Source organism: Sceloporus occidentalis, unplaced genomic scaffold, assembly GCF_023333645.1.
Source record: "Sceloporus occidentalis isolate IW3139 unplaced genomic scaffold, rSceOcc1.0.p SCAF_26, whole genome shotgun sequence".
NCBI classification, from domain to species: Eukaryota; Metazoa; Chordata; class Lepidosauria; order Squamata; family Phrynosomatidae; genus Sceloporus; species Sceloporus occidentalis.
Window position 1 is genome coordinate 10,300,903 of NW_028317006.1, and position 15,317 is coordinate 10,316,219.

The 15,317-nt window shown below is 42.5% G+C and overlaps 1 protein-coding gene across 1 annotated transcript in view; it reads left to right on the forward strand.

The window, feature by feature from the left end:
* Positions 1 to 15,317, forward strand: part of LOC149300139 (methylcytosine dioxygenase tet3-like) — a 44,244-nt gene that overhangs the window by 3,491 nt on the left and 25,436 nt on the right. The window contains exon 2 of the mRNA XM_089485572.1: positions 11,274 to 11,330. Within this exon, the coding sequence (XP_089341698.1) occupies positions 11,274 to 11,330 (57 nt within the window). The remainder of the gene's footprint in view (positions 1 to 11,273; positions 11,331 to 15,317) is intronic.

Sequence of the window (15,317 nt, forward strand, 5' to 3'; positions counted from 1 at the left end):
CCACACTGCCGCATAGCTGCGAACCAGGGGCTGATCTACTTTGGGAAAATGACTCATAAGTATTCCGCTCGCCATGTCCTCAAGTTACCTCTCAGGGCACTTTTCATCCGTGGTCCAGTAGGCTACGCTGCAGGAAACGCGGCACAGCGGGGACGCTTCTAATTTCTAATATCTGTTTCAGTTAAGGTTCGTTTTCTAATTTCTGACCTGTTCTACTATATCTAGCGGGGAACCGGCTGATTTCACGTGAGAAGAACTCGCCAACCTTCTGGTGAAGTCCGTTAATCTAGGAGGCAGCCGAAGGCAATGTAGGTCAAGCTTACGATCTATTTTTAGATCCTGAAGCGTGAAAGGAGGGGAAATCAAAGACGTGATCTTACTTTCTGCCGTCTTTTGGGAATTCAGACCAGCTTAATGCGAAATACCTTTTTTCGGGTTGCGGACATTGCAGACGTTTTGCCATAACCTGACGCCGGCTGCAAACGTGTCCACATTTTTGGGGTAAACATTCTTTCTGCTCAATGCCTTATGTACCATCTGGCTCCTCGGATGTTTATGCCACTTATTTTATGCACAATAACCAACTTATGGTTAAATATTTAACCCTCTCAAGGAAGCATACTAGACGGCCATCCCGTCGTTGCCCAACTTTCTGTAAATAAATAACTAGAACACTTGCCCTCTCCATTCCGCAGGTACAAAGGTCTTCTTTCATGGCCACGCTCTCTAGTCCTTAATCTGTTGTTTTGGGAGGTGGCAAATTTCACAGATTTACAACTTGCTTCTTACCTTTTCTACTGGAACACAAGTGGAATGCAAAAGCCACATTAGTGATAAGGTGAGGTGTAAGAATTCTCACTATGCTCATCCCGGCCATTAACATCACCATTTCAAGCAGTTTGGCCCCAAAAGCAGCTCTAGAGCTTGTAGCAAAGACAAACAAATAAGGAGTAAATCTACTTTTTTTTTTCTCTCTCTGTTTTAATGAAGCATGTAAAAATGTACAAAAACCATCTGGACGGGACTCTGGTGATTCCTTTTCAATCTTAAATAAGCCACGATGTCAGAAGAGAAAAGAGGATGATTGACTATTTTTATTTTGTCTATTAAATGGTTTAATCCACGGTTTGGCCATTTTGTTCCCTGCAAATATTTCGAAGTAGATTAAAAAAAAGATAATCATTTAGTCAGAATCCTGGTTTTGGTTGGAGGGTATTTACAAATGATTGGGCTCGGATTCTTCTACCTTCGTGACATGCCAATGTACCAATCTGCGTTGAGTAAAACCTGTGCAAAGGGACTGCGTGTACCATAAAAAAAACCATATAGTCACACGAAAAACCGCATGCATTAAACATCTATAAACATCACTTAACTAGATCTTTTCATTGTCTATTACACCAGATTGGATAAAGCTGAGAAGAAGAATATAGATAGAATGTGTCTGTTAACCCATCTGTTTCTGTAGATTGCGATTTGCATTCGTAAAAAGTGAGTCCGTCATGAAAGAAGAGCTTTCTGCTTCTTTCACAGATTGCAGGAAAGGTCCTGGTGTACGTCGTTACCTATAGAAGTCGCATGACAATCCAAGACAATGCCGTCATTGTATCTTCTATGGGGGGGAAGCGGCAGATGACTTGCTGGGTGATACACACGGTGGGAGTGAGGAGGTGATGATGCAGAATGAGAAAGTGTCTCCATAATCTCCTCCTTTATTAGGGCTCTGCTATTGTCTCCTAGCTTTTTACACTGCGAGAAACCTGAATAGTGCTCGGTCGACATGCTGCTTCAATAACCCAAGGATTTCTCTACCCATTCATATGTACTTGGCTCTGGTCCTATTAAAATAGTGGTATATCTAACCTATAGAGTCCCTAGGGAGGCCATAGAAATCCCATGCGGGGCTTAAATGACTCCCGGGAGCCACTACTACTTTTATTTATCTATTTACGATTTATTCACAGAACACTAGCGAATTCCATATCGATTGAAATAGCGGAGGATTACAGGTAACAATTAACACCTGCTGAGACATACTGGTACGGGAGGAGAAAAGTGCTCTGGTGAGGAGAAAAGTGCTCTGGTCCCGTGAGCTTACAATCTAATGCTGTTAAATGACAGACATGTACATTTAAGAATGGCAGACGTGCAACCTGTTTCAGATCTCGCGCTCACGAAATGGCTAAATTGGTTACGGCTCGCTATGAAAGATATCCGGAAGAGTTCCTTGTGAGCCTGTAACCGCTTCTGATTACAATGCAAAACTTTCTTGGCAGGCTGTCTGCTGATTTAGCGTGAACGCAGGTGGTGTGCTTGCACTTCGCATTACACGTAGATGTGCAGGTTCTTAAACCATTATTCTTATTCCTCTACTCATTATTATTATTGTTTTAAATAGCGCCATCACACTCCGTAGCAATGTACTCATAATGGCTTATGATCCCTGCAATACTAATAACGCAGTAATTGCCCCTGTTATTAAAGTATGGATTCTTTATCCATATTGCGTTCGCTCTTTGTTTTGAATTCCTAAAATTCTTGAAATTACATACTGTGGGTCGTTACAAATTCTTCATCCAGCCTACGGTGTGCCGTGTAGCCGTTTTATGTTTACATGTATGTTTCCAAGCTTTTGTGATGTACTGATAAGACATGATGTCCCGTGTTTTAATGGATGCCCCATGCCTGGAATGTTGGATGGGCATTGAATCCCGTTTGGTGCCCTTTGAATCGTCGGTCGGCGCCTGTGTCATTGTCCCGGGCGCACACTCTTTCTTGTTAGTGCTTTATGTGTTGCGTAAGTTATGAATGGCGATTACGTTGAGTGATTATGTGGAGTAATTCTAAAGCTTTGCCACGTGGCTGGCACAGTCTTGGCACGGGGAACAACAGACAACGCAACCCTCGTATTTGTTCCGCACTCGCCTGCTGGGACAATGGATCCAAACTGGTTGGTTATGGCTCGCGTGGTGAGGGTTGGTAGGAAATAAAGGTTTTAGTTATCAACATCTCTGTGCAGCTCACATGGAGAAGGTCTATTCAGATGTAAATAGTGAGGAAAAGCTTTAGGGCTTTAACGAGAATCTAGTAGAATGCTAATTGCTCCCATCTGAATGAGCGTTTCAGGACTTTCACGGATATATAGGTGTAAAAGTTTTTAAAGTGTTCGCTGAGTATTTGAATTGAAGTTGGCGATCAGCTAGTTTAAAAGGTATCTTTTTTTTTTTTTTTATAGTCGGGAGTCAAGAAATCTCAATGAAGTAAAATTGATACTTTTTATTGGCTGAGCAGACAGACGCAAGCCTTCAGGACAATGCGCTCCCTTTTTACGGTGAAAGGATACAACAGCAGCTCCACCAGCGAAAAATGCATTCGAAAGTACCGCAATATACGTTCTTTTCCTAAAACATTGCAGCACACGGCCCTCCGCTTGGCGCTTTTCATGCCAGTTTGGAAGGACCAAAAATCACTCGGACGCTCTGACATCCTATGCATTAAAGTCCATGTGGTGGCTGGTGTGTCCGGTTTGGGCAGATGCTGGGCTTGGCTTTGCACAGGAATCTTTTTATTTATTTTTTTTGATTATTATTTATAACCTACCACAAAACTTAGAACATTTGTAGAGATTGAGATACTGCAGTGTGTATATGTATATATATATATATATATATATATATATATATATATATATATATATATATATATATAATATAGTTTTCTCCTCTTTTCATGGTTGTATTATTTATACATATTATAAATAATGTTATTTCTGGCCCGTTGGTTATCTTTTGACAGCGGAGCCAGTGGCAGAGACTCAGAGGCTGTCTCAAACGTGGACATCTGCTTCCCTTTTCCATAAAATAAACAATTTGTCATCCGTTTAATATCTGGGAATGAAGGTCTGTTTTGGAGTTGGGTGTATCCAGAATGATGGTGATAATCACTAATATTCCAGTAACGGACAATGTTTGGGATCTGTCACAGAATAAACATGCGCACACTGCTGTGTAAATGTGTCTCTCTAGTTGTGTTGTTATAACCGGGAAATCAGATTTTGGGGGTAGAATAGGCCAAATTTACTCGAAAACCATTATTTATCAATACCTACTCAGTAATGATAAATTTTATACATAATGTACAATATATTGTGTGTGCATGTGAACTGTCTGCTTCCTTGCCAGAATATGTTTATATATTATATATACCGTATTCGCTCGATTATAAGACAACCCCACAAATCTGAATATTAATTTAGGAAAAAAAGAAAAAGCCTGAATATAAGACGACCCTATAGGAAAAAAGTTTTACCAGTAAATGTTAATTCATGTAAACTATTTTTTTTTAATAAAAGCTATGATTGAGAAAAATATTTTGATTTTATTTCCTTCTATTTTCCAACCTGCCCCCCCCCAGTTATGCACATCTGCCCCAGAAATGCCTTATGCCCCCCTATATGCCACTGTGCCCCATGATATGCCTTTTGACCCCCTATGTGCCACTCTCCTCCAGAAATGCCTTATACCCCTATATGTCACTCTGGCATTAAGGGGGTTAAAAGGCATATTATGGGGCAGAGTGGCATATAGGGAGGTTTAAGACATTTCAGGAGGCAGTGTGGCGTATAGAGAGTTAAAAAGGCATTTCTGGAGGCAGAGTGGCATTAAGGGGGTTAAAAGGCATTTCATAGAACACTCAGCCTCCAGAAATGCCTTATGCCCCCCATTTAACACTCTTCCCCCCCCCCCCCCAAGTTACCGGTGCTTTTGACTTCCCTGTCATGTAGCCGGGGTAGTGTGTAGGTCCCACGCACTTACGCTGCAGCCGGAAGGAGGCGTGACTGGCAGCGGGGGTTGTCTGTGTCCATCGCACAGACCTTCCCCGACTGTCAAAGAGAATTCCCCGTGCCGGTGTCGCACCAGTGCGGGGAACTCTGATCTCTGACAGTCGGAAGGTCTGCGCGATGGACGCAGACAACCCCCGCTGCCAGTCACGCCTCCTTCCGGCTGCAGCGTAAGATCGCACCGGTAAGTGGGGCGGGGGGGAGACAGGGGGATCTGGATCTTAGTCGTCTCATAGTCAGACCTATTTGAGGTCTGATTATAAGACGACCCCGATTATAAGACGAGGGGTATTTTTCAGAGCATTTGCTCTAAAAAAAAAAACCTCGTCTTATAATCGAGCAAATACGGTAGGTATGTGTGTGTGTGTGTGTGTGTATATATATATATATATATATATATATATATATATATATATATATATATGTATGTGTGCCATGTACATATTAGAAGAACAGTATCAGAAGTTTTAGTGCCATGGGGGTCTTAAACTCTAAAATGAGAGAAGCTTAAAAATATTAATTTTGGGCGTCTCTGGAAACGCTGTGGGGTTTTTTTAGCACCATTCCATCCACTTAGAAATAAATGTTATCTTTTTTTTTAAGCCATTTGACATATTGCATTTGAGGCATAATGTGACGATCCAGTATTTAAATGACCTCGGTGGGAAATCTGCCGCTGTGCTGTGGAATCTGGTGGGAAATCGTCCAGCGCACCGGCCGGCCGGCCACGAGTTTTTGCACATGGCTAATTAGCGTATGGCATAAAGCAGGCATCCGTTCCTGGTACATTCCTCCGGATACACGCTAATAGTGGATGTCACGGTGAAAAGAAATACCACCCTCTGCTAAACGCTACTAAAGTAATCTTATTTACCTACCAGCAAGATCTCAGTTTAATATAAATAACTATTCTATTTTCTTTTTTTGCCAAATAAGGCAGCTAAGGATGTGAAACAAAAATCTCCTAAATTCTTGTAATGTTTACAATTGGACGTTCTTGCCATGGTGTAAATGAGGGAGATTTGTATCTGTCATGAAACGGTTATGTTTTCATGGAAAGGGTTGCTCCCTCTGGGACATTGCTGACAAAGGAAAACATTTTCCCACGTAAGGCTGTGCCCTGAAAACAAGGAACATCCACTACTCTTGAAATACCCAATACACAAAATGTGAGTCTTGGTTAAAAGCAAGAGGACACGTTTGAGACCATGTTCATACCTGCCAGGTAAAATCCTGAACGGTGCAAAGCATGCGCTTGCTGGCTAATGTCTCGTTAATAGTTTGATGTCTGTAGGGATTCTTTTCTATACATTGTCTTGCAGAAGTACTCTGGACCAGATCTTTCACTGGAATCTTTAGTCGAAGTTTATACCTTTTTTTATTGGACCAACATAGAAAAATATATACTTACATAAGCATTCGGGATCTCTTCATCTGACGGAGTCTAAATCTTTCCATCTCAAGAGACCCCTGAGCTCCAAAAAGCTTAATGCAAATTGACATGTTTTGTTAACGTTGGCCCAATAAACGGTAACAACTTAAACGAAAGACTCCGTTTTTATCTGTGTTGGCTTAATCCAGTTGGTATATTAAAATGTCATGCTTTATGATATTTGTAATGGGTAGGTATGTTGCATGCGGTGTCTTGGGTGATTTTGGTCCATCCTTCTTGACTGGTTTGCTGTAGATAGCACATGTTGGTTGGACACCGCTTCTGGACGGTGCGCGGTTTTCATTTAGTGACGTAGTTTGCCAATGCAACTCTATAATATTCACCTTTTTGGTCGTGAGCAGCTGCAATGTTGTCATCTTGTGCTTGGGCTCGTTGTCCTACTTGAAGTAGATTTCCCTCCCGTGCTTCCCTTTTTAGTAGGCTGAAACCGGTTCTAATGCAGTTTCCCGGTATTTTTACTCCCTTTTTATTATTTATTGGTCTAACAGAAGATGGGATTCTTCAGTTGAAGATGATACCCCTTTTTGGGGCCGGAGGAGGCAATATTGACAAAGGTGAATGTATCACCCAAGCCAAACTTGGTATTTTAAGGTGTAGGCATGTATGCCAGTGCCGTAATCCCGAAAACTCAATGCGTTGTTCTAGTCTCTCCACAGCTGACTAACATGGTGGAGGTATAACCCTGCAGAAGGTGCATGACTGTGAATAACAGATCAAAAACTGTGTGTTATGGAAAAGCACACCATTGTAACACAACCCCCTGTCACTCGCAATAGCTTCGCTATTTTAATAGGATCTGAAAGTAACTTTGTGGTCGTTGGGTGTTCTGTAGTGACTCGTAATAGTGGATCAGTGACAATAACGCTTAATGTTTTAAAGGTATTTTAATAAAGCTTATCTGCTAATATTGCTTGTGTCTGTTACTTGCGCCTGAAACATATTGATGGACATGCATTTGAAAAACACATTCAGTTACGGATTTTTACCTCTGCTTATGGTTGGTGAAGTAACTAGGAACAGGAGATGGGTTGAACCTCCTGGCGTGGTGATCTAAAATCATTGATTCTATGTTTTATATATCTATTTCCCTTTGCTCAGATATGTTTAACCTTCACTTTTCCCACGCTTGCTCCTGGATCTGGTTATCCCACAGTTATGATTCTGTTTGCATACACGCAAATATATGCTGCTTGAAGTCGTTTGACATCTTGACCTTCATTAAGACAACCTTATTGAACCCCAAGAGTCTGTCCTAATGTGAAATATAGAACTGCTCAAGGAAAGGATTTCAGAAGGAACTTAATTGATGTTTTTTCAGAAAGAGGCAAAAACGTATCAAATGAAAACACTAGCGACCTTTACAAATAGAAGTCCCAGATCAGTGTTTGTTACAGTGTCGATGTGAGTTTGTGGTAATACACATTGTAATAAAGGCCTCCTCGATGATTCTAGGGTTTCACGTTACGGTTTGCTTCCGTAAAACAATGGTCCAGGAACTGGCACGGCTATGCCACGGCTCGCTTTATTCTCCCCAACTTTAATTGGGGAATTACATTCAGTAGCTGCCCTGTTTGTCTTCACAGTGAATGAAGACGTAATGATGATTTCGTCTGGGGTCTTCCCACCTTCATGTCCGTCTCAAATGACAATATGAGAGCTTTACACTGGAGAGGGGAATTTGAAAAGTTTCTTTTTGACTCTTAGCTATGGTTTTTATTTTCTGTTTATCTTGAATGAGTACATCTAGTACTGCAGAGGGACTCTCCCCCCACGATGAAGATGTTAGGGGATGCCCTCTGGGGTGCATCTGCCTAATAAGCCAAGATTATATTGATCATGCAAAGATGTATTACTGACGTCCACAGGCAAAAAGACAACTTTCAAGAAATACGTGAAAATGTATTGCTTTAATAGTGTGCAACAACACGAGTGCTGCCTGCCTCATGATTAACGCGCTCTCTATTCTATACCAAGATTAAGAAACTGGTGAAAATGTTGCACTAGATGGAATAGGTAGATGCGTTACTCGCTTCACACGAGGTTCCAGAGTACACGGTTGTTATAGTATTTAGAAGCTGTGTGCTTTTGGAGAGAGAGAACTTTCCCTAAAGTCTTGTGGAGCAGAAAAGGGGAATTTCAACCATTCTTGGTCCATGTGATGTGAAAGTGTACAGCTTGTTATGACCAGAAAAGCTGTGCCGTCATAACTCTTAAAAAGTGACAACAGCTGGATCTGGGCACAAGAGACGGCAAACTGAGGCTCATTCTATCACTTAGCTGTCTCCATTTACTGCATGAATGTTACCGCTTAAAACAATGATACAGTATGGACACAAACCCCCTTCAGTCTACAGTAATCACAGTGGAAGCCATGACGGTTACTATCGGTGAGAGCAAAGTTGTTGGGTTTGGAACTAAACACACAAGGTCTTCTGGTTTATTGGCTTTCATCAAATGATTTAAAGAATGGAGAGGCTGGTAACCATGTATGGTTTTTACGAATGGTTGCATTAATATAAAATGTGTGTGTATATATATGTGTATATATATATATTTATCTGTATCAAAAGCTGCTTTTGTCCTCTACTGTAATGCTACGAAGGAACCAGCTAAGGGTTCTTTTCTTACAGCAATTGCCATTGTAACCAATGTTGGGATCTGTTGGGATGTGGCTAAAGATATAGTAAAAAGAGGTTTATTCTAAATAAATACATTCATAGTCCAGTTGACTGTTCTCTCCTGAGCTCATTGACCTTTTTGGTAGACGATTAGCTGGGGAAAGTTTCGGCAGATACAAACTGGATATAACGCTAGTGCTTTATCTGTGCAGGAGAAGTCGGGCCGAGGTCCCAAGTGCTTCTCATTACCGGACCACCGCTAATCTGTGTTGGACATGTGTTAATACATTAATCTGGATGTCATACTGTGATATCTCCTAACCCCTCAATAACCATGAAAGCACAGAGTTCAGAGAGCTGTGACCTTCCTAATACTGATTGATACTGTTTAGGAGTATTCTTACTGTATGTTACACAGCGATGCAGTAATGTAGATACGATGGGTTAATATACAGAATGCCATCTCTTTCGCTCTACTTGACATTACCCTCTTTTTTTGTGTTTTTGCATTGTGCACTTGGTGACAAGGCTTTTATGTTGAACCTTCCCATAAGACCCGTAAAATCCATGCGTTGACATGCCCACGTTTATCGTGCCAGATGTAGATAAAGCTCCTGGTGTCCACCATCGTCTGTATTCAGCGTTAAATCCGTGACTCTCCAGCGGCCGCCAAGTGAAGCGCTGCAGCAGTCGCTGCTCCTTTAAGCTGGCCGCGCGCCGCTCGCACACGCCAATCGTTCCTCTGGAGTTCCATTTTAGGGCAATTTTATTTATTTTTTCCTAGTTCATTTTAGGTCATTCGGATCTTTTCAACACACCCCTTTCTGCCGTCAGCGCTACATTGTTAAAACCCGGCTTGTGTGTAGCGGATCTTCGCTAAGATTCTTCGCTAAGTTCCACAGACATTAATGCCCGGAATGCATTAAAACAAAAGCGCATATAGATTCTCCTTCCTATATCTTCCAAAAAGGAAGTAAGACGAGGGCTGGGGGATAATCTATTTCTTGTGTAACGCTCGCAGAACATCCTCCTAAGAAAGGCTTCCTGTTTTGCTAATCTGTGGTTTAACCCCGTCATTGCCGGTACGCTCAACTACAGAACCACACACGTTGTACCTTCTATTAAATAGCCTCTCATGACAGAGTTAACCACTCCCTAACGTTAACCCTTTGGTTCACAAATTATGCGTATCGATAGGAGGGTGGCTTGAAAGGGATTTTCAGGGCAGACCCACCCGCCTTTCTCAAATGTCTTTTTATTATGAGAATTAAAAAAAAATAAAAAAATAAAATTGTAGCAATTTGAGTTTTTGGTAATTGTGTCTTAAAAATGCTATCGATACGTTACTGACAGTAGCAGCGTTACTTGGTACTTTCTAGCGTAGTGTGTTTATTAGAAGCTCATTTCATCATCGCAGTACGTGCTTGTGGATGTTTGCGTAGTGCAAGGGTTAACGTGAACTTCTATAAATACTTCTATATATTCTGACGGATATACCGTGTATACCCCTCGTTCCCTGAAGAACAATCTCAGAAATGACTATTTTATTCTAGCTCTGTGTGTGAGTAGTTCTAGATAAATGAAGCCTTTTCATTCTCTAAAGGTCTGTGTGATTTAATATACAGCTATTGATTAGCGAGAAGCGTCCACTCCATCCTATTATTATAGTCCAGTCCACAGATTCCAGCAGCCGCTGACGGCTGGGAGAGAAACCACATGGTCTGCTCTCCATGTTAAGAAAGATCTTTAAAAAAAAAAAATAAAAAAAAAAATCATCCCAGCCCCCTCCCCACCCTCCCTGTGCCTTGGACTCCCTACTACTGCAAGTGAGAGAGGGAGGAGGGCATGTCACATATTATCATGTGCAGGGGGTAGGAGAGGAGAGGGAGAGGTATTAAGAACTCGGTCTTTATGATAATGATCCCAGCGTCTGGCTGGCAGAAGAGGGGGAGCGAGAGAGAACTAGAGAGGGAGGGAGGTTAAAGGAAAAGAAAAAAGCCAATGCACCAGTGTCTTTATAGGAGCAGACCTAAAATGGCTGCTCGTAATCAACTGTGTTTTGAATTTGGAAGCCAGATCCTTTAAACAAAAGGTTATTGTTCGATCTGTCTGCCGTCCAAGCCGGCTGAGCTTCTAGGGCTTTGGGGGTTTAGAAACTGGGGTTTCCATTTCAATTCCTATCTGCCGGCATCTTACCCTCAATGTCCCTGTGACCCCCGGCACCGGCACTGTGTGTACGTACACAGGACCCCTCTTCCATTTCCTTGTTCTGTTTGATAAATCGAACTCTGAAGATGGAAACCCTCCGTAATTTTTTTTTTTTTTTTTTTTTTTTCCCCCCCTGTGTGTTTTCTAATTTCAGGTTGTAAATAAGGACAGCTCCAAAATTCAGGTGGAAGAGCAAGTGCACAGCTTAAAGGTAGGTCCTCATTAAACATTTCCGTAGCAGGTCGTATACTTGAGCCTTATTTCCCACCCATTTACTTCCACTTTAATTCTACGTGGAAAAGGAAACCCCGTTCTTTAGGAAAAAAAGAAGTATTCTGGATATATTTTTTTATCTGATAGCAAATGTGGTAAAGAGATTTTGGGGTCAATTAGTTTCAACCCTGTCCCCTCCTCGGGGTCATCACCCCCCCCCCCCCGGGTTAGCCCCCTCGCCGTCACTGAGATGGGTTTCATTTCGCTTTTTTATTTTTTTTATTTAATTTTTTTAGATGCTCTCTGCAAATATTCCTGGGGTCTTGTTTAGTAGCTAGTGTGTGTGTAGAGTAAGTGCTAAGTCGCTGGGGGTTAATGGGGCGAGCAGGGCATTGCTCATACATCAAGGGTTAACATTCCATATTTTTCTTTGCTTATCTCAGAAATGCAATGTCTGTGTTTGTGTTGTGCGGTGACTGCACCGACCGTATGACCGTATTGGAGGACGGTCTCTCTTTGGCCAGGACACAGCCCTCCGTTCCCATCTGTGTCACACGTTTGTCATGGCGTGTGACACGCGTGTCCCCATTTTAGCTTACAGGAAACCAGAATACACGGGGGCTTGATAAAAGAAATGCACCCTTTCCCTTCAGACACCGGTGTGATTTAGCCGTATCCGATGGCCTGATGTACACATACAGTTAAAAGAGTGTTTGTAGTCGCTGCGCTGTATAGTAGCAGGGAGTATCCGCGTTTCGATACCTCCCTTTAAACTTTGTTTACTATATTACTCTTCCTGCTGCAGAGCCATTTTCCGGCTGTGCTCCAATTGAAACATAAGAATTTTCATATTTTGGGGTTTTAGTTGATTCTGTTTAAAAGAATCGATCCGTTTGCCAAAATACCCTGTAACATAACGGAAAGTATCGTAGGGAGCGCGCTCGTTCATACTCGCTGACCGCGGTGCCGTTTATGCTTGCGTACATATGTACTCTATTCTACTAAACTCATAAGTGCCTGCAAATGTACATGTTGGTCAGACGTCACGGTATCTGTAATCCGTAGTAATCTTAAGAAATGTTCCGTCCGTATACTCGGTGGAACTTTTCATGCTATTCCAACTGCTTATTTTTCGACGTTCGATGCACGTGTGGCTATGAAACATTTTCACGTGCTAGCAAACTTGGTTTTGGTGTACACGGGTTTCCACCCGCGGCATATATTTGCACGCATCTGTTTAGTTGTAGTGAGCCCGTACATCTCTGAGTATGATGTATATGTGTGTAAATGTCAGCACGTGTGTGTGGCCTAGAGGTCTCGGCGCGTGGATGCGTGTGAGTGCATATAACACACATCCCACATACCTGTTTGGGAAGCCTGTCTCCCGTCACATGTCGGGTGATCTCCGGTGGGAATCTCTGAGCCATTGGTCTAGCTTTGGCTGATAGCGCGCCAGCCGTTGGCCTTCTGTGGGTTAACATGTCGCATTCAATCCGAGCTGCGCGAAAACTGGTAATCGGTATAAAAATAGCTGGTCCGAGACATTTTTGCAGCTTTTCCGCTTTGTGCGAAAACCACGGGCCTCGTTTGCTTTCTAGGAAATCTCTTCTCGCCGCCTCTCTCCTGGCAGGCAGATCTTGCTCTCCCCGTGTCTGGCGGAGTCACAGATCCCTGCGTCACGTGACTTTTTAGTTTACAAACATTGCATCCATCGCACGTCACATCTGAGGGAGACACGCCATTCCCGCCAGCGTGCGGTATTTTCCCCAGGAATAAAAATAAATGCACCGCCCGCCATATAGAGACTCGGCTTTCGAGTCCAAAATTACGCAAAAAGGTTCCTTAAATCCACAATGACAACCATTGTCCAGAAACGCCGCATCAGAGCGCAACCACGCTGTGGCCTAGCCTAGAAATGATAAAGTAGGCTGTATATGCGAAGAAACTGGGTGTTTGTCTCTGCCACATGGATTTATTCTATTAGCCTTTCCAATCGTAGGATGAGAATGAATGAAACCAAGTCATCGCTTAGCATTCGGACCGGTAATCATTAAAGCCATAAGATTTCCCTGCGCAATAAAGCGGCTTCCTCTCGTTAACCTTTTAAGTGCAAGAGATTTCAAGAATGGATGGCGAAGAAGGGGTCAAATCCGTTTTGTGTAAGTAATCTACCCAGCGCCTTTGCCCTAGAATCCCTAGAACTGTGGGAATGGCAAGCTGTGCTCTTACTACCCCGTCGCTCCAGATCTCCTGACCAACCATGGCCGTGGTAAATATATTTCTGTTCCGTAAGTTTTGGTCTCATGAACAAATCTTTTGGGTCTTTTCCCAACTCGATAATCGTAATAGCCTTTCTTAAATAATAGTGCATTTTGCCAGTCGAAGCCAAAGATTTCAGTTTGTGAATTAAATGGTGGTGGTGGCGGTGGGGGGAGAAATGAACATTCTTATAATACATAACGTTATTTTATGGAGATTCCGTAGGGCTGTTACAATATACGAGAATAAAAATGAACAATGATATTGGAATTGCCAATATACAAAATTGGCAATGCCATTAGTACACTTGGTCCCTGCTGGAATAGAATGAGAAGAGGGCCCTGCCCTTGTGAGCTTACACTCTGTTGGAAATTATATATCCTAGTGATATAGCCTTTAGAATGAATTTTACTCCTAAACACAGCACTTTTTCCTTCTGAAATTCTTCCACAGAAAATGAAATTCTGTAAAATACCCCCCCCCCCCACACACCTCATCATAAGCAGCCATGTCAGAGCCCCGCCAAAAGTAAAATAAAATCCAATTTTTGGGAATAATACTGGTTTGGTCACAATTTTCCATTTAAATAGTAAAAGCAGGTTTTTTTTTTCTTCTCCAAGAACAAATAATTTCACATTTTCTCCCATGGTAGGTGCAGAATATACATACGTTACTTATTTTTAATCATTAATCACCATTACGTAAGTTTATTTAAGGTGGTGAAATGTAATATACTCACTTCGGGGAAAATGAACGATCTGCGTTGAGCAGCATATGCTACGGAAGGGACAGGGGTTTCGTTGGCATGTTAACCCTCTTTCGCATAATCTGCAACACACCCTTTATACCGTTATAGCCCGCAAAGTGTTAATATGGCTGCAAGTCTCCACTAGCTGCCTTTGTCAACTCTTAAGATGAGTTTGAAATGGAGGACAGCAGAAACAATTGTGTTTGTCTTGTACTTTACTGCAATAACCCTTCATTACCCCTCCCAAACCCAACCAGGAAGGTGTAGCAGCCGACGTGCCTCCAGGGCTTGGCAAACCTAGCAACCGTCACGCTGGCGATCCTTGTCTGCGGCTCCAAACGTGTCTGAACAGAGCTGCCAGAACCTCCGCAGCCAGTCCTGTTCAGGACCTCGAGAGAGAACTCGGCTACCCTACCTGAGCACTACTGAGCAAATCACAAGGAAAGATACACACACACACACTCACACACTCACACACTCACACACACTCATGCTTTTGATGACTTTTACCATTTCCGTGCCGGAGACGTGCAGCACAAGCAGTGTTTTGGGTGGAAGTAGTTTCTGCCTTGCACTAATGCCCTTGAATGTCAGACCATATACCCTGGTATGATCCCTCTCCTTCCTTTCACTACCCCCCCCCCCCTTTTCTTTCACATTTACACCAGACATTGTCGTTTTCCAGCTTTAAAGCAGTAGGTTATTCAGCAGAACACACATGCGCACGAACATATCCTATGAGTGGATAGACCATTTCAAATAACATTGATGGCATAAGATGGCTCTCCTAGCGTGTACTACTTGTATATCGCTGCCCGTTTCTTTAGAGTTTGCTATGGATTTCCTAGAGATTGACGGGTTTTGGCCCAACAGCTCTAATGATTGATGCTCACATACTCATGGGAAGCAGCAATAGCTGACTGATTGGAGTAGTGCAGAGGATGTATATCTTTGCTTTACATCCCTTCAATGAATATG